The sequence below is a fragment of the Ambystoma mexicanum genome, chromosome 9 (genome assembly GCF_040938575.1).
Source record: "Ambystoma mexicanum isolate Mex_15411 chromosome 9, UKY_AmexF1_1, whole genome shotgun sequence".
NCBI lineage: Eukaryota > Metazoa > Chordata > Amphibia > Caudata > Ambystomatidae > Ambystoma > Ambystoma mexicanum.
Genome location: NC_090931.1, coordinates 389,114,369 through 389,134,650, shown reverse-complemented (window position 1 = coordinate 389,134,650; position 20,282 = coordinate 389,114,369). Strand labels below are relative to the sequence as shown.

Sequence of the window (20,282 nt, the reverse complement as noted above, 5' to 3'; positions counted from 1 at the left end):
CGCTACAGGAGTGCAGAATAACGCGAAGTGTGTTCTGTTCTCCAGGCGTGGTTTAAATAATCTCCCAAAAGTAGTTCCCAGGTAAAGTAGTCCCAGTACCACACCCAAAGAAATAGTCCCTTGAATAAAGAAGTCCCTTCAAGCAGCCTCATGGCGAGCTGTACCTGGCTTGACCACTTGGTAATTTGACTTGCCTGAAAAAGGCCATTTATTTTTATTTATTTTTTACATTTGTAGAGCGCACTGCAGCCCATAGACATCGAGGCGCTATTACATGAAGGCGTAAGCAGCAAGATTATGTAAACATAGGAAACATAAAGGTACTTTACAAAGAGAGGAGCGGAGCATAGTTACAAATGACGTTCGTATGCCTGTAGATATAAAGGCAGGAAGGTTTAGACAAACAGCCTGGTTTTTAAGGCTTTGCGGAAGGCTAGGTGAGAGTCAATCCCCCTGAGGAGCGGAGGTAGGGCGTTCCAATGTGAGGCTGCTAGGGCTGAGAAGCTCGAACCGCCCATATGAGCATGGCGCCAATGGCGCCAGGACTGAGTCCAGGAAGCCCTCAGGCAATCTTTTGGGGCCTTATAGGTCCCCATCGGTGCCAGGATTTTGGGTTGACTGGTCGGCTTCAGATGTCTGGAGGCAGGCATCGTGACAGTTATCGAGTGAACTTCCTGTCTCCCCCTATCCAGGGTTGCATGGTTCGGACTGCGGTTCCCTTGTCGATGCCTCTGTCCGAGTTGTTATAGAAGGCAGCTATCATGCCCATTCCCTTTCCGGAGGGGGGTCTGGAATTTTAATCGAGGGCGTTTCTGGTCCCCAAACCTTCGGAAAGTCTTGCCTCATTTTGGACCTCAAGCCTCTGAACTGCTTAGTCCGGAAGGAACAGTTCGAGATGGAGACATTGCAGAACATTCTCCCGATGTTGCGCAGGGGAGACTGGCTGGTGTTCCTGGATCCATATTACCACATGTCTCTCCGCCCCTGCCAGATGAAGTTCCTCCATTTTGCGGTGGGGTCTTGGCATTTTCAGTTCCGAGTGCTCCCGTTTGGGATGCGCTCGGCCCCCAGGGTGTTCACCAAGCTGGTGGCGCATCTCCACCTGGGGGGCATTCAGATTTTCCCCTACCTGGACTGGCTGGTCAAGGTGGCCCTCAAGCAGACAGTCCTGGCTCATCTCCAACAGGTTTGCCAAGCATTGCGGGACTGGGGGTTTCTGGTGAACTGGCAGAAGTCTATTATGGAGCCCTCTCAGGATCGGGTTTTCATGGGGGCTCAGATTTGCACCAGGATGGGGAGGGTTTTTCTGTCCCGAGAGAGGGTCCAGCACCTTCTGTCTGTTCTGGGCAGGCTTCGCAGGTGGCGGAGTGTCACGGCTCGCCTGTTGCTCATGCTTCAGGGGCACATGACAGCTTGCATCTTCCTGGTCCCTTGGGCTCGTCTTCATCTGCGTCCTCTAGTCTCTTTATCTACTCGCCCTCAGGCTCCCGGCTTCCCAGGCTTACGAGGCCTTAACCCCGGTGTTGCATGCTCGGAGGGCCGATTTACAGTGGTGGTTACGGTTTCCGAATCTTCGGGGAGGGGTGTCCCTGGTCCAGCCATCTTTGACCACTCTTGCTACAGACGCCAGCGGGAGGGGTTGGGGTGCCACGTTGGGTGTCCTCTCAGCCCAGGGGTTGTGGGCTCCGGAGGTCATTTGCTGTTGTACTTCAGGGTGTTTCCGGAAGGACGGGCGGTGTTGGTCCGGACAGATAATACCACAGCATTGGCATATGTCAACCGCCAAGGGGGGTCCGGCCGCTCCTTGAATGCTCTGGAGGCTCAGATAGGTTCCTGGGGGGAGTCACACCTGATGCCCCTGGTGGCCTCTCATGTCAGGGGGGTGAACAAGACTTGTGCGGATCTGCTCAGCTACCGATTCCCCTCCTCCACGGAACTAATTTTGTCGGACAGGGTATTTGCGGCAATCTGTGTCAGGTTCGGGCTTCAGTTCTGGACCCCTCTGCCGCTCCGGCCTCTGCGAAGGCCTCTTCTGCCTCTGGTTCCCAACCGAATGGGCTTGGGGGTGGATGCCCTCACTGTGGAGTGGCCTTGGGGTCTCCTTTATGAGTTCCCTCCTCTCCCCCTTCCTCCCCAGGTGGCTCAGCGCATTAGGGAAAGTAGGGTGACTGTGCTGTTGGTTGGTCTGTTCTGGCCCTGTCAGAGCTGGTTTCCCTCCCTGTTGGAGCTTCAGTCCCAGGAACCTTGGTTGATTCTGAGGTGGAGAGTCTCCTGCAGGCGGGCCTGGGGTCAGACAGATTCAATGGGCAGTTTGACTATTGCTCGATTAGTCTCCAGGGTTTTTCTGGTCCTGTGATCGAGTCTATCATTAATGCTCATAAACCTTCTACTCTTGAGGGCGTATGACAGGCACTAGTGCCATTTTCAGGATTGGGGTGGGCGATCTGGAATCCCCCCACCCCCCTACGTGCCGGTCTGCCCGCTATTCTCCAGTTCCTCCAGGAGGGTTTTGACAAGGGCCTGGCGGTCTCCACGCTTCGCTCCCAATGGGCCTCCATTAAAATCCTCTTGGGGGGGGGGGGGGACTCTGATGGCCACCTGGATGGGGAGGTGTTGGTGGGGACGTTTTTCCGGGTCCCTCTTTTTCTCGTCGTTGTGCTTATAAGGGCCTTACCCCTTGGGATCTCACTCTTGAGGCTCCTTCAGGAGCCTCCCTTCGAGCCCATCGGAAATTGATATCAAGCACCTTACGCTGAAGATTGCTTTCCTGATCACCATCACGTCTGCCCATAGGCTGGGGAAGGTAGAAGCTCTGTTGTGTCATCCCCCTTTCTTGAGAGTTCTACTGGACTCTGTGGTTTTGCGGTGTGATCCAAAGTTTCTTCCTAAGGTTGTGTCTCGGTTTCACACTTCTCAGGATCCGGTTCTCCCTGCGTTTTTCCAGGACTCACAGACGCCAGACGAGGTGGCTTGGCATGCCATTGATGTGCGGTGGGCAGTTCGGGAGTATTTGGCTCGGACTACCCCTTTCGGGCAGTCTGATAGTCTATTGGTTACTTTTGGCTCCGCTGGTGCGCGACGGAAGGCCTCTGCGGTTTCCATTAGCCGGCAGATCCCTACTGTTGTCTCCATGACTTACGTGGCTTCTGGCCTGCCTGTGCCTGACCACATTCAGGGTCGCTCTACCAGGGGTTTGGCTGCTTCCTGGGCGGATGCTCGGGGAGTGTCGCTACAGATTTGTGGGGCTGCCACTTGGGCTGATCAGAGCACCTTTGTCAACCACTATCTGTGGACATTTCTGGGGATAGCTCCTTCGGGGTTTGTGTTTTGTCTGTTGGGATGTGATTTTGGAGTCATTAAAAAGGTGTGCTTTTTGTTGTTGCACTTTCTGTCTCTGTGTCTCATTCGGACCTCTCCCAGTTTGCTTCTATGATATGCCTCATACTGGGACGAGGAAGAGTAGACGTAATGCTCTGATTACTTACCTCTAATCTTCATTAGTCCTAGTTCTACTCTTCCTCCTCACAGTACTGATGACCCTCCTCTTCCTCCCTGAGGGGGTGGGGGGGGGAGGTGGGTCCCATGCTCCTGCTTGGATATCCTAAACGGGATGTCACGGGTTAGTGGGGAGAGTTATGCGGAACAAAAGAAATAGAAGAAGGTACGGTCTCTGATGCGGGGGGAGGGCCTCATGAAGTACTGTGACGAGGAAGAGTGTGCTGTGAGGAATGACGATTGCCGGTAAGTAATAAGAGCAACATTGAGAAAGGGCCTTGTCAGGCAGACAGAATCAAATTTAAAAGTAAGTCATTATACTGAGCGTTTTTTTTTTATCACTGAAGATCTGTTTCAGCGTCTCATAGAGAGACTTACACAAAAAGGGTTCAGGCATGAATTGGCGACCAGGAGGTCAATAGGGAAAGAGACGCATAGAAAGCATCAGAAATGGACACCGGGACACATAGCAAGTGAAATAGAAAAGTATACAAAGGGCTGACAAGTCGATCAAGATTTAAATAAAAAATGGGTCGTAGTCCACGGCGCGTGTGCAATGTTACACACTGCCTGTGCTGTTTTATCAGTTAAATTCTTACGTGCAGTGCAACGTTATTTTGCGCCGAAACACATAATGAAAAAGTTAAACGGGGACGACATATGCACTTCGTGCACGCCAAGTGACAGCTTGAAAGCAATAAGGCTGTCAGTGAGCGTATTGTATATGTTAGTCCTACTTCTGTGTTGGTGGCAGCTTGTCGGCAGGGTTTTAGTTTTAAAGAGTCTACCAATGCCTTGCAGCGTGGTTTCGTCCCACGTCGTTTATTCTTTTAAATTTGCTCACCTCCTACGCAGGCCAGAGTTGCCTTGAACCCACAGCTCTCCATGACACGCTCCATTCGGCGCTGTTCGGGGCTCTGCTGCGGACTTGGGAAGCCGGGTACCCCCACCGGAAGCAGCGGCCGAGGTCCCCGCTTCTCCCCCACCAGCTGTTCTAATAGTAGGCTATATTGTAGGCTCTCCTCCATGGGAGCCGTTGCACCAGCCTTTAAGGGCTCCCCCATCTCTGGACCTACGGATAGAAATATTTTGGACAGGGGACTATTGCAAGGACGCTCTCCATTGACATTGAAGAAGGACTGAATAGATGGGCCGGAGGGGACGGCAGAGAGTCCTAATATAAAACTAGAGGGCTAACAGTTTTGTTGATTGTGTCATCCTTGAATGCCATGTTGGTTGTTGTGGAATCCTTTGCTTTTTCCTCTACAGCCTAGTTTTTGCAAGGAGTGTGCTGCCAAAATTGGTCCTGACTGTGTTGCTGCGAATTCTATGTCAAGATCCGGAGGCTCGAATTATGCTTCTCTTAACTTTACTTCCTTGAGCAGCATAACAATAACAAACCATATGGACAATAAAGTCAACAAAAAACTAAAAATCCATGTAGTTGGAGTCATTAGTAGTCCATATTGTTATTGGTCCATAACCAAACACCTGACCTCATATCACCAATATTCCATCACCCACTCCATAAACCTTGACCATGTTATAACTTCCTCTTTCTTTACTGCTCGGGCAGCCAGTTGAGTGCTATTATAGCTTTATAGACCTGCAGGGAGGGCCATACCAGGCGTTATGGGCCCTGAAGACCGAGTTAATTCAGGTCTTTAACAAGGTATAAGGGACCACAACGCCCGGTAGGGCCCGAGCTGCAGGTCTATAAAGCTATTAGAACACCCTCAGTGTTTAATTAAAGTAGAATACATGAAACATGTTCAATTGAAGTGCAACATGGTAAATAAATGTTGCAGACATTTACCATTTTGCAATTTTTTGTACTTTAATTAAACATATCTAATTTTTTTATAGTGTGGTGGAAGGTGATTGGGTGGGAGGAATATGCTGTTAAACAGAAATCAGGTGTGGGTATGCCTGCCCACTGTTTCACTTAAGGTCATTTCAGGTTATTTTTTCCCCCCTACACAAACTTATACTTCCAGTTATTGCACACCTAAACACAGTAGCACAACATTAGCAAGGACACTCTGCAATATAAATTAACTTAGCCTACCATCAACTTACCTTTCTATGCTCTGTTTTCCCATTATCCTTCCCATACTACTGTGCACCAAAAATCCAAACAACGCGAGGCGGTGATAGCAAGGTTCCCTGTGTCTTAAATGTGGTGAAAAATGAAACATGCCACCTTCCACTACAAAGAAAAATGCAGCTTTCCTTTCTCTGCGGTTTTATATTTCATGAAAATAAGATAAGGGGCAGAGCAATAACAAATTATTGTTCAAAGCCTGTAGTGGTCACCCCAAATTAAGCAAGAAATGATCAAATCTGAAAAACTGAAATACCAAAAAGGAAATACGCAGAAGGCCAAACGGGTACAATCAAAAAGTGATTTATCCTATTGACTTAATGTTTAACATATTGTGGCAATCTAAGTAGAAACATCCCAGATATTAATAACTTGGTGGGAGAATGAATGTGAAACAAAACACAATTGCAAATGATTTAAACAATCTCAAGTGGTGCAAATGAGAATAATAGAAATGAACATAGACAATGATTCAGCAAGAAACAGGAAACATGAGATTGTCCACTTAATACCATCAGAAAAAAACATTTCCATTTTGTAGTAAAAAATAGTATACCAGCCAGCTATTTCATCAAGCTGATTAAAAACGGATAGGAGCACCTATGTAGATATTGTATAACCATAGGTACTATATCAACCAGCTACTTCCTCACGCTGATTCAGTTTGCATCTTGTCCATAAGTCAAGGATTCAGTGTGCTAAATCAAGAGCTCGTTCTTGAGTCAGAGAGAAGAGACTGCCTGGAAATTCTTCAAGCAAAATCGAGTTAAATGTCTGACTCGTAACTTAAAGGCAACTAAAATTTACGCCAAAAAGGAAAAAGAAAAGGAACTAAAAAAGGAACTGAAAGTGCTTTAGGCAGATTGAATTTGTGCCTGACTCATGAATAAACAGGCACCTGGAATTAGAGCCTACGCAGCAGGGGGGCAAAATAGTCATTTGCTTGATTCTGTCTTAAAGAACCCGCTAGGGCAGATAGAGCTGGTAGAAGCCCCCTTAGCACTATTGCGTTTCGACGGCAGGTCAGTGAAAATGCAAAAATGTCCGCCTTCTTCAGGGCTGGAGTAGCGACCCCGTGGGGAAGCGCAGACTTGCCACGGGAGCCGGAATACCCCTTTTCCTTTCTCACATGTAGATCCCAGAGACACTGCGATCGCTGCGAGTGTCCTCCTGTCAAGCATAAATCACGGGGAGAAATCTCAATATCTGCGCGTGATGGTGCACAGAGTGACCTGTGGTTTCAGTGGAAGCCCTGTAGCGTGTGGCAGGTAGTGTGCCAAATTTGACTAAAAGCCTGAGGACTCCTCATCTTGACGTGTGTCCCAGAGCCCGCAATGGGTGCAACCAGCTCTCCACGTTGCAGTGTGCTGAACGCTGCGCCGTCCTGCACAGGAAAGCAGCTTTGGAGTCCGTCAGCCAAGTAGAACGAGTGCGTGGTGCTGTCTGCAGCATCCACGTCGTCTTGTCCTGTGTGTAGATCCCCAGGGAAACCCAGGGGGCAGAGCAGACATGGAGACGGAGAGCCACGACGGGACGACATGTTTCCGCCAGACCCTTGCTCTGTTCATTCTGTGTCTGCAAATAAGCCAGCGGTGACGAGAGTGTGGAAACTCTCACTTTAATGAATATAGAAAGCTGATCAGCAGAGTTTGTTCAACGCTGGAACAGCTGGGAAACGAAGCACAGTACGCGCAACGGATTGAAGCTACAAGCTCCAGGTTGGGAATCGCTGGACGGAGTGCAACATCGGCACCTGGTGGCGAACTTATGTAGGATGCAGAAAAGCAACAAACTGACGGGCACAGTCCAAAGTAAAACCTGGTTGGCAGAGATAAGCCACTTTTTTTGACCACTGCACATTGTGTTTATTTTGTGATGGTTACAGGCCCAGGATACTTGTATATATATAATCCGTTCTGTGGCACCTCCCTGTGAGACAGTCATGGTATCAAGAGAGACACAGGCTTATCAAGTAAAGTTTATAAACCTTTATTAAACAAAATGTTGGGGTTGGTAGAACTCCTAACTGGCCCTAAATCTAAAGGGAAAGGTCCCTCAACTGATGTATCTAAGGCTGTCAAAGTCTGTAAGTCCCAAAGTAAAGTCCGTCTGTGTCGAAACGTATGCTAGGAGCCTGAGAAACTTGGAAAGAAAAACCTCAGCGTTTTCAAACACAACGTTGTATTTATGTTTGCAGTCGCTTCAAAAGCGACCACAAACATAAATACAACGTTTTTAAAGCTGCGGTTTTATTTCTAGGTTTTCCGGGCTCCTCCAGCCCGGAAAACTTAGAAAAAAAAACGGAGCTAGTGCTTATTTAAAAAAATAAATAAATAGCACTTACCGAGATTCAGCTGCAGCTTTCCTGCTCTGGTCTCCGGTCCCCGTCCTCCGCGTAAAGCATCAATGAAGGAAAAGCCACCCAGCGGTAGCTTTTGTTTACTACAGCTGGCTGGCTTTTCCTTCATTAGTGCCGCAAAAGCAAAAGCCAGCACATGCGGGCGTCCATTTCACAAAATGGATGCGCCCATGTGTTGGCTTTTGCGAATTATGAGCTTGAATAGCTCAAAATTTTACATAGGAAGTTTTAAAAAAAAGTGCTAGTATTTTTTTTTAATGTTGCCTATCTATTTTTAAAATAAAATGTTTTACTGGACTATCCCTTTAAGCATGCATGATTCACGCTATGAGTGAGACAGAGATCAGTAAGTGTGTAGATGGCTTGGGGAGGAAATGAATGTGATCAGAGTTTTGGTCTCAGTAAAGTACTTAAAGAGACTGGAACTAATCCGTCTGCTATGTATTCTGACGATCGTAAGTGTACAAGTCGGAAGCCGATGAGGAGCCACGACTGGAGATAAAAAGAATCAGACAGAATATAGCGATAGGGGAAACAGGCAAGATGACTATGCTAACGAAGATATATTAGTCTAAAGATTAGAAGCGAACTCGTGTAGCATGCCGACTAGAAGAGTAGCAACACACTGTTTCTCTGGCCGCAGCTCCTGAAGTACTGCCATTGGAACAGATGGCAGAGTGAATCCTGTTGGTACCTTCGCGATGCATGCACCGCTGCATAGGAAAGCCGACGCCATCATGTGAGGACAATATGCAAACCCAAAACTCTGTGCCAACAATGCCACAACAACCAACGATGGCGTCCAAACATCACACTTACCTGCTTTACTTCTTCACATTTACTTTCCTCTTTCTCTCATCTTCAGGTCGCTTGCCCGTTTCAATTTCATCTTTCACTCTTCCTTGATATTCCTCGTTTAGCGCCACACTCGCGCTACACTCCGTTTTCTTTCACCTGTTTTCTCTTGCTGGTGCCTTCCTAAAACGCTGCTCCGCATGCTTGCTTGCTTACACGATTCTCTTTCTTTCACATGACTCTCTGGGGTGGTGTTGCGATGCAGCGGGTTCCTGCGACAGCATATGGCCGAGGTCAGGGTCTCACCACCTGCCCCTTGGACACCATTGGGGTCTGATCTGGCACCAAGGGAACAAGCATTATTTCAGAAGGGATCTGGATGTTGGAGTCCTGTCCATGGGATGCACTGCTTTCCTAACTGATAGCGGTTCACTCCGCTCACCAAATTAATGCTGCAGCACACCGTACTCCCCGGGTTCATTCCAGGGACTCCCCGTGCCGTGGCTTCTCTGCTCTACTTCCCAACTCGTTCCAACCTTTGTGTTGAAGCACACCTTTCATACCTGCCTTGAAAGTTAATTGGAGTCATGTGTGGATGGTCAACCTGAATTGCCTGACTCTGCCTGTCCTTGTTAAAGGGATAACATAGAGAATGCCCATAGGAATCCATTGCCCATGGATTCCTATGGGTAATCCTCATTACTCCCAGCATGTCCTGCTTCGTCCCACAGATTGTGGAGAGAGAGAGAGAGAGGGGTTTTGAGTATAAGTTACTCCTAACAACTGGGGGCAGAGGGTGAAAAATGAATATGTGGGTGTGAAGATTCGCCTCTATGTAATGAAAAGTTCTCTTTTGGACGTCTCCTTTTTTTTCTTGTTTTAGAGAGAGTCAGAGGGGTAGGTGTTAGGGTCAAATGGACACCTTCTTTTCTTAAGTGTTCACTTAGTGGTACTCAGTGGTACAGTTAAGGTAGATCTATTAGACTTTAAAGGTAAATGGTCTACTGAAAGACAAGATAGTGGAAGTGATTGTTTGATCCTAGGGTTTATGGTTGCCTCTGATTCCTTGGATTAATTACCAGATTTCCAGGCAGGGTTTGAAGTCATGGTTTGTGAGCAGAGATAACCCATTAAGGCTGACAGAGGGGAGTCTGATGGACAGCAGAACTGAGGGGCTACCATGTCTAACCCAAAAGCACTACCCCACCTGTCCCCCGAGACCCTCCATTCGGGGGATGCTCCCTCAGTTGTCCAACTACAGGGTTGGGATCCAGCAGCAGTGGCCCGTCTCTAGCCACTCGAACAGAGGATCCACGGATAGACAATGGGAGAACACCCCTAGGTTTCTCACATACCCTTCCCCTATGAAAAAGGCCTTTGCCCAAGGAACCTTTGTTTGATTGGAGCTTGGAGGTGTTAAGGTTGTTTGGGACCAATTCCATATGCGTGCCTCAGGATAATATGGGTTTTCCTGCCACAGTTAGAATGGGGAGAATTTTGAGGATTGGTCTTCTTTATCCTGTACGAGTGCAGAGAAACAAGGAAAGTCAGTGCCAATGATAAGTTCTTCTGGTAACCCAGGAATGATGGCAGAGGGAATGATCTCCTGGGTACCCTTGATATTAATTGGAACAGGGATTCTCTGATATATCTCCTGGTCCCCGTGGACACAAGCTATCCTCCCTGTGTCTATCAGGGCCTGTACGGGAATACCGTTAATAGCTGGTTCGTGGTTGGTATTGATGGGTACCTCACAAAAGCACACATTATGGATTTCTATCTCCTCAGCCTCTCCCTCCCACTCGTCTTCTATCATACATCCAATTTCCATTGGCTCCTCTTTCTTGTTTTGAGGACATTGGCCTTCATTACAAGTATGGCGGTAACCCGCCGGTGCGACCAGCGAGTTGCCGCTGTACCCGTAACTCCGGATCCGGCATCTGACTGTCATGATCCCAGTCAGTGGGCATAATCCTCATTCAGGCTTTCAGGCTAGGCAGGGAACATTACATAAATCAGCAGGTCAAAGGTGGGTGTTGGCCTGGCACACACAGCATTTTCATCATTCTCAGCATACACTTTCATAGACTTTTGTGATGTTTTACAGTAAATTCCATACACTTAACATGGCCACCGCACGATCCATTCATAAGCTGCAGCACGTTCTATTCATATTGCAGAGGGAACTATTTAAGTCCCGCCTCTGCTGGAACACGCGCTTCGCATCTGATCCGCTGACAGCGGGTAACACTACCAGCGTTTCTCCTCACAGAACCTGTAAAAGGAGTTAATAGAGACATTAACTTTGCAGCAATTTACAGAGTTCAATAGTTAATAGAAAAGAGTTACCTGACCAAGGTTATCTCCGAAGCGATTATCTTCCGTCAGAAGTTCCACTCACCGCTGCAGCATCTTCAGTCAGCAGTTTTCGTTCATAGTCGCAGCATCTTCAGTCAGAAGTTTCTTCCGCAACCACTGCATCTGCCAAAGGTATTTTTACTCAGCTTTCCGAAAACCTGCAGACAAAACAAGAGGTATTTAATTAACAATAAACAAACTAAATAGTTAAAAGAAGAAGAAGTTTAAAAGCATTACGTAACTGAAGGTTCCTCAAGTTTTCACCTCACAGTTGTTTCCGCGCTCATTCCTGAAGCCTGCAGTTACTCCGTATAGGTGAACTCACGTTTTAAAAACATTATCGCATTCTGGGTAACTCTGCAGCCCTTCTCAGTCATACGCCCTTTTCCTAAATTCTGAGAACCTACAAAAGAGAGAGAAAAAGAGCAAGTTATTAGAAACAGAGATCTCTCCAATGTAGGAATCTAATTTAAGCCCCAAATGATTACATTATTTTCACCAGCCACTTACCCCAAGTCTCATTCTTAAAAGTAAAGACATTTTTTGACAAGAAGCTATACAGTACAACAGCTACACAAGTTACCATTGTTTCTTCACCTCAACGCGCCCCTGTAGAAAAGCACGAAGGAGAGCTCCACAAAAAATAAACAGGTGAGAAGGGAGGGATTAAAGGAGCACACATGTCATGCAGTGGTATTTTAGTTAATAGATGGTATAGTGTTCTATTGTTGTTATTGTTGTTTAAACAGAAAGAGAATCCCAAAGATGTCAAGTACCAGGTCCACAGGTTGAGAAGGCATTACTCTCCCGAGGAGTCCAGCTAAGTGTTACAGAACGCAAAGCCAGTACTTAAAATATGCCACCTGAGCGCAATGAAAAACACAGAAATAGACAATTTATCCCAGATTTTGGGAGAGTTAAGGCAGAAGTCCATGCAGCTAGGTCAGAAACCAATTCACTCAGGAGAGAGTTGGTAGTTAACAGAGAACGCACTGATGAATTTGGTCGCCACTTACCACAGTCCTAAGCAAGACAAGCACCACTTTCAGGTGGTGCTACACACGGTCAGGTTTCTACTCCCAGTCCTCCTCTACAGGTGGTTTTACCAGGGAAAAGACCACTAGCAGCCCCAGAAAGCTTTACGGGGATCCAAGGCGTTTTGCAGTTTTTATGAACCAATGTAATTTACCCTTTCTGTGTAGACCAGGGGTCTTTCCTTCAGATCAGGTTAAGGTGGCATTTGTGTTATCATATATGGGTGGACATGCTGCTGACTGGTCCATACCCTTAGTCAATCGAGATGACCCATTATTGAGAAACTACCCTGGTTTTCGGCAGGAGTTGGAGAAACACTTTGCTCATCATGCTCAGGGACAGGCCTTAGATAATGAGCTGCTCTCTTTGTGCCAAGGTAACCAAGAACTATTAGCTTACATAGATTCCTTTAATCGACTAGTAGCAGAGACTAATTGGCCTGAGGAGAAGAGAACACTCTTTTATCGAGGATTATGAGGGGAACTCAAAGACATATTGGTGCAAGTAGTGAACCCTCCTACAGGTTGTGCCGAATTCATTGATCTAACTATACATTGGATCATCAACTGCAGGACCTGCGCTCTGATAGGGCCAGAGCAGAGACTAGATCAATCTATGTTCCTTCAAAAGACAGTGGAACTCGTCAAGTAACTGAAAGTCACTCTGAGCCAATGCAGATAGAAGGTGTTCGGGGTCCCATTTCTAAAGAAGAAAGAAACAAAAGAAGACAGCAGAATGTATGTGTAACAGCCAGACTGCATCAGAGGTCATGGGACGCCACGCAAACACCAAATACCCAGAAACAACGGAGGGGCACGCAGGAAGCAGTGAGGTGGACACTGGAAAAGCAAAACTCGAACCTGAACGTACAAGCCGAAAGGAGGAGAAGCAAGACACTGAAGGAAACAGTCAATTGTGGTCGGGGGCAGACCTGGGTGCCATCCGCGAATTGTGTTGCCTGAATGCGGATAGTGGAAACCCTAACGCACGGCCGGTAGCGGCGTTGAGAAATGGCAAGAAACCTACGGGCAAGAAACTTGGAAACCAAAACACAGGCGAACAGACGGAACAAGGGTCTGCCGGCGTGTGCCGCGTGTTCCACAGTACGAACGACCAAAGGGAGAGGTTGTTGGGCCAAGACGGCACAAACGGGAAACGGAACAAAGAGAAGCAAAAGAACCGTATAACCTCACCCTCGTAAAACAGAGAAAAGAGACCAAGAAGAAGGATATTAGAAGGTCTTTATCCTTACCAAAGCTAGAGACCTCTGATTGTAAAAACCCCAATCTTCACCTCGTGGCACATGGCGGAGAGACATCATGGCGACTGGGAGCACTGAAGGAAGGGGGCGGGGCTTGGGAGGGTTTTTATATCCTCGGACAGAAGGAGAGTCCTGATTGGGTCAAGAGTGGCCGGCCCCTATATAAAGCAAAGAGAGACGAAGGACTGATGGGGAGTTCTCTTTCTCATTTCAGAACCGGGTTGGAAGCGAGGAGTGTACAAGTCCATACCAGTGGGCTTACAAAGACTAAACAGAGATTTCAGCCTTACACTCGCAGAAACCCCATCAGAGCCATCTCGGCTGGAAAGAGAACTGATACTTCAATTAACGTTTTCCTTTTCATTTCTTAATTAGTCAATAAAGACTGATTTTGGTTAAACTTATCTACCTAGTCTGAGTGGTCTGTCACAATTTGGTGGCAGCGGTGGGATCGTAAACGCCATGGAGGCCCTCATCAAAGCTCTCACGGACGGACAGCAACAACTCCAGCAATCGTTACAGGTGCAGACCCACCAGGCTCAGGCAGACAGACAAGCTCTACAGCAAGCACTACAAATACTAGCGGCTAATCAAGATGTCATTAAACAGATCGCCGAGACGATGACAGCTACCAGAGGAGCTTCCATAGCCCCTACCAACGTGCTACAGAAATTCCAGCCGGGAGAAGATCCAGGGTACTTCTTTACCAATTTTGAAAGAGTAGACAGAAATTCCCAGTGGCCAGTGGAAAAATGGGGCCACTTCATTGCTCCCCTCTTGACTGGATCCATGCAAGGAGCCTACCAGGCTGCTAATCCTGCAGGCGATGCCACGTATGCGGAGATTAAGAAAACCATACTGGAAAGGATGGGGGTGGACGAGGAATCCTACTGGGCTAGGCTAAGAGAGACTCGTCTACGCAACGAAGAGACCCCCAGGCAATGGTATTATAGAATACACGACTTAAGTGATAAATGGTTAAAACCAACGGCTAGCACTTTTCAAGAAATCATGGGCAAAGTTAAACTAGAACAGTGTGTGGATGCTCTACCCACGGCTATGCAACGGTGGGTACGTCAACACCACCGGCCCACTTTGTCAGAGGCCATTGGCATTGCTACGGCTTTCCAAAAGGCCGGACCCACCAGGTTGGTTCTATTGGATATACATAGACCAGCACCTCTAGGAACCCCAGTCCCGGAAGTCCAGAACAGCTGCCCGGAAACCCGTACGGCCGCCTGGCCCCCCCCTAACAAGCAACCTCAGTGCTATGACTGCGGTGAATGGGGTCATATAGCCCGGTTCTGCCCAAGAAGACATAAGCTAAAGCCGATGGAAATTGGATGTGCTCAGCCCAGAGAATTCCGGAGAGGAAGGGAACCTTATCTAGTCGAAGTCCGAGTGGATGGCACTCCAAGACAAGGTCTTCTTGATTCCGGAAGTGAACAAACAGCCATAAGGCCGGAAGTACGTGAGGTTAAAGGGGTGGGAAGTCAACCAATTCAAATAAGATGTGTACATGGGGACACTAAAGAGTATCCTTCTAAGGAAGTAGACCTAGAAGTTAATGGGGTGAATTCCAGAATGAGAGTCGCCATAATGCCTCACTTGGCAGCCCAGGTGTTTTTGGGTACTGACTTACCGACCTTTGGAGAGTGTGTAAACGAAGCCGAATGGTTAAAGTCAGCACCATATGCACAGAGCGAGATTGAACCAGGCGTTCCCAACCATATAAAGAAAACCCGGAAAGAGGTTAGAGAAGCTAAACGACAATGGGAAGAAGGGAACAAATGCATTGGAATGATAGATTGGTTACCAGAGGGCAGCGTAAAGTCATTTCGAAGTGAACTGTTAACGGATCCTACTCTAAAGAACGCGAGAGATCAAGCCGTACCTGTCCAGGATTTTGGAACAGGATATCCCTAGTTCAAAACAAAGAAAGGCTTGATATATTGCATAACTAACGATTCAAGTAGAGGGGAATTGGAACAATTATTGGTGCCTAAAAGTTTTAGGTCAATTGTGCTAAGTTTAGCCCACGATGACGTGGTAGGCGGACATCTGGGAAGGGAAAAAACTCAAGAGAAATTGTTAAAATGGTTCTTTTGGCCAGGGGTGTACAGAGAAGTGACTAAATACTGCGAAGAGTGCCCGATTTGTCAGAAGACCAGTCCTCACAAACCACACAAAGCCCCTCTACAGCCAATGCCTCTTATAAAAGAACCGTTTACAAGAATAGGAATGGACCTGATTGGCCCCTTGGAACCTAACAGTCATGGTCACAAATTCATATTAGTCATAGTGGACTATGCAACCAGATACCCGGAAGCCTTCCCAATGAGGGGTATTAGTGCTCAACAAGTATGCCAACAGTTGGTTCCATTCTTTTAGCGAGTCGGACTGCCTAACGAAATAGTAACTGATCAAGGACGCAACTTTGTATCGGGAGTTATGGAAAAAGTGTGCAAACAACTCGGTAACAAGCAGCTACATACCTCCGTATATCACCCTCAAACGGATGGACTAGTTGAGAGGTACAACAAAACTATTAAGACCATGCTCAAAAGAGTAACAGCACCATCAGGAAAGGATTGGGACAGAGTGTTGCCTTGGGTCTTGATGATTCTTAGAGATACTCCACAGTCCTCTAATGGGTTCTCACCATTCGAGTTATTGTTCGGACATAAGCCAAAAACAATCCTGGACATAGCCAAGAAAGATTGGGAAGAACAAGATGAAGAAAAACCTCTCACGGACTATGTCATAGAAATGAAGGAACACCTGACTAAACTTAGAGAGGTGGCCAAAGAAAACCTGGGAAAAGCTCAGTTGTCACAAGCTTCCTATTACAACAAGAACACCAGGAGGAGGACATTTCAAGTGGGGGATAAGGTATTGGTATTGTTACCTAACTCCTCAAATAAAATGCTGGCCCAGTGGAGAGGACCATATAAGATTACAGCCATTTTAGGCCCCGTGAATTACCTGGTTGAACAACCCGACAGGAGGGAAAAACCCCAGAACTATCACATCAATCTCCTAAAAAGTTGGAGGGAACCAGGAAGAGAAACCCTAAGGGTAAACCAACTAGAGGTGACGAATACGGAAAAGGCTTTCCAGGCGGTGAAATGGGGGGCACAGCTTGAGCACGAGAAAAAATAGGAACTGGAAAGACATTTACAATCCTTGGAACAAGTGTTCTCTTTCTATCCTGGAAAGACGTCCCTTGTAGAGCATGAGATTCACACTGACCCCTCCCAAACAGTAAGAATCCGCCCTTACAGACTGCCTGAATCAAAAAGAGCAGCAGTACAAGCTGAGGTAGAAGAAATGTTACGCCTGGGAGTAATAGAACCATCCACCAGCCACTGGTCTTCTCCAATAGTGCTAGTTCCCAAACCCGATGGATCCATCAGGTTCTGTATGGATTACAGGAAACTAAACACCATATCAACCTTTCAGGGATATCCCATGCCCAGAATCGATGAGTTAATAGAGCAACTAAGTACAGCCAATTATATCAGTACGATTGACCTTACCAAAGGATATTGGCAGATTCCCCTACGGAAAGAAGACAAGTTGAAGACGGCATTCTCTACTCCATCTGGGCTCTATCAGTTCACCGTATTACCCTTCGGTTTACCTGGTGCACCAGCGACTTTTCAGGCCTTAATGAATAAAGTACTGGCCCCACACACAGCATACAGTTCAGCATATCTTGACGATATTATCGTGTTTAGCAAAACATGGAAGGACCATCTCGAACATTTGGTGAAGGTAATGAGCTCCCTAGGAAGGGCAGGACTATACATCAATCCTAAAAAAACATCCTCGGGGCCAGAGAAACAAAGTATTTAGGTTACCTGGTGGGAGGAGGGGTTATTAAACCCCAGGTGGACAAAGTCGAGGCTATTACAAAGCTGACCATGCCTAGTAGCCGGAAACAAATAAGAGCGTTCCTGGGATTCATAGGCTATTATAGAAGATTCATACCCATGTTCTCAACCATTGCCGGTCCATTGACGGATGCCCTTAAATCCACCTATAAGGGAAACGTGTTACAAGATGACTCAACCAAAGCTGCGTTCCAGTCTCTTAAAACTATCCTTTCAACTAGACCAGTCTTGAAATGTCCAGACTTCGTAAAACCGTTTTTTGTGCAGACTGATGGTTCCGGGACAGGATTGGGGGCTGTATTGTCACAGGGAACGGAAGAGGACTTAACACCAGTCTCCTTTATCAGCAGGAAACTTCTACCTCATGAGCAAACGTACTCTACATTAGAAAAAGAGTGTTTGGCCATCAAATGGGCTATTGAGACCTTACGATATTACCTGTTTGGAAGAACTTTTACAGTTTTTACAGACCATGCTCCCCTACAGTGGTTGGCCACGAACAAGGACTCCAATCAAAGAGTTCTTAGGTGGTTTCTTACACTGCAGGAATTCTCATTCAAAACGGTACATAAACCGGCGTTGTTTCAGGTGGTTCCTGACTATCTGTCCCGGAACATGGATCATCGGCCCGAGCAGCTCGATTCCTGGGGTGGTGTGTGTAACAGCCAGACTGCATCAGAGGCCATGGGACGCCACGCGAACACCAAATACCCGGAAACAACAGAGGGGCCCGCGGGAAGCAGTGAGGGGGACACTGGAAAAGCAAAACTCGAACCTGAACATACAAGCCGAAAGGAGGAGAAGGAAGACACTGAAGGAAACAGTCAATTGTGGTCGGGGGCAGACCTGGGTGCCATCCGCGAATTGTGTTGCCTGAATGCGGATAGTGGAAACCCTAACGCATGGCCAGTAGCGGCGTTGAGAAATGGCGAGAAACCTACGGGCAAGAAACGCGGAAACCAAAACACAGGCGAACAGACGGAACAAGGGTCTGCCGGCATGTGCCGCGTGTTTCGCAGTACGAACGACCAACGGGGAGAGGTTGTTGGGCCAAGACGGCACAAATGGGGAACGGAAGAAAGAGAAGCAAAAGAACCGTATAACCTCACCCTCGTAAAACAGAGAAAAGAGACCAAGAAGAAGGATATTAGAAGGTCTTTATCCTTACCAAAGCTAGAGACCTCTGACTGTAAAAACCCCAATCTTCACCTAGTGGCACATGGCGGAGAGACATCATGGCGACTGGGAGCACGGAAGGAAGGGGGCGGGGCTTGGGAGGGTTTTTATATCCTCGGACAGAAGGAGAGTCCTGATTGGGTCAAGAGTGGCTGGCCCCCATATAAAGCAAAGAGAGACGAAGGACTGATGGGGAGTTCTCTTTCTCATTTCAGAACCGGGTTGGAAGCGAGGAGTGTACAAGTCCATACCAGTGGGCTTACAAAGACTAAATGGAGATTTCAGCCTTACACTCACAGAAACCCCATCAGAGTCATCTCGGCTGGAAAGAGAACTGATACTTGAATTAACGTTTTCCTTTTCATTTCTTAATTAGTCAATAAAGACTGATTTTGGTTAAACTTATCTACCTAGTCTGAGTGGTCTGTCACAGTATGTCTCTATTGTGGTTCAACCGTTCATCACTTGCGTAATTGTCCGGTGAAATCGCTGTGGAAACCAGTGGGAGCCGTAGACAAATTGGACAAGAATATAATAAAGAATGAACTGACGGAAAACTCCAACGCCCGACAAGTGTAGAGTTCGACTTGTCGAGCCAGAAGAAGGAAATTTACATCTCTTATTTTGTTGTTCCCGATATCTTAAGTAGTGACCTTCAACCTTCCAAGATATATGCTCTGGAAGCACATTGTCACGATCCTGCTCGCCTGCCACCCAGCACCTCTACATGCGCCTCTTCCTTTATTTCCTTGTTTTACTGCTGCAGTTTTGGACTAATCTAATTGCATGTTCCATTCCGGATTTTGGATTAAACCAGCAGATGCATTCTGGGACGTGTATGCTGTCCAAAAGGCAGAGGGCTGGAGGAGGCCTATTAAATACAATTGTTTGCAGCAAGTTACCAAGAGCTGCAGAGGGCCTGATTGCATTCACCTGTCCCAAGCTACTGCAGGCTAGGCTGCAGAAAGCTGGAGAGCATTTGATTAGTCACCAATGTTGCTACTGCTGCAGGCTACTGGAGCCAGGGCTGGGCCTAATTGAACGCAGCTGCCAGAGTCTGCAATCAGCTCCACCCTGCTGGCCTGCTGGCTGGGAGGGTCTTTATGAGCTCTCTTTGAACAGAAGCAGCAGCCTACTGAAGCCAGGGCTGGGCTTAATTGAACACAGCTGCCAGAGTCTGCAATCAGCTCCACCCTGCTGGCCTGCTGGCTGGGAGGGCCTTTATAAGCTCACTTTGAACAGAGGCAGTTGTCAGTCAACTACTTCCACTGGGAGTTCGTGCTTGTGCTCCTGTTACCAGTTTTCTTTGACCTTTCCTGGAAATCCTCTTTTGACCTTTTAATTCCTGTTGCTGTTGATGCTTGCAGCTCCCTTTCCAGTCTGCTGCAGCCTTTTGCCCTGCTCCTCTGGGCTCCCACCTGGCGGCTCTGCCACACTCCGCTGCCTTCCGCCCTGCTCCTCTGGGCTCCCACCTGACGGCTCTGCCGCACTCCACTGCCTTTCGCCCTGCTGCTCTGGGCTCCCACCTGGTGGCTCTGCCACACTCCGCTGCCTTCCGCCCTGCTCCTCTAGGCTCCCACCTGATGGCTCTGCCGCACTCCGCTGCCTTCCGCCCTGCTCCTCTGGGCTCCCACCTGACGGCTCTGCCACACTCCGCTGCCTTCCGCCCTGCTCCTCTGGGCTCCCGCCTGACGGCTTTGCCGCACTCCGCTGCCTTCTGCCCTTCTCCTCTGGGCTTCCCTGCCTGGCAGCCTTGCCACACTCCTCTGCCTTCTGCCCTGTTCCTCTGGGCTCCTTACCTTG

The 20,282-nt window shown here is 47.8% G+C and overlaps 1 protein-coding gene across 1 annotated transcript in view; it reads right to left on the bottom strand.

Moving 5' to 3' along the window:
- Window positions 1-4,642, bottom strand: part of TIMM22 (translocase of inner mitochondrial membrane 22) — a 158,281-nt gene extending 153,639 nt beyond the window's left edge. The window contains exon 1 of the mRNA XM_069614873.1: window positions 4,340-4,642. Within this exon, the coding sequence (XP_069470974.1) occupies window positions 4,340-4,559 (220 nt within the window). The 5' untranslated portion in view covers window positions 4,560-4,642. The remainder of the gene's footprint in view (window positions 1-4,339) is intronic.
- Between the last annotated feature and the right edge of the window lie 15,640 nt (window positions 4,643-20,282).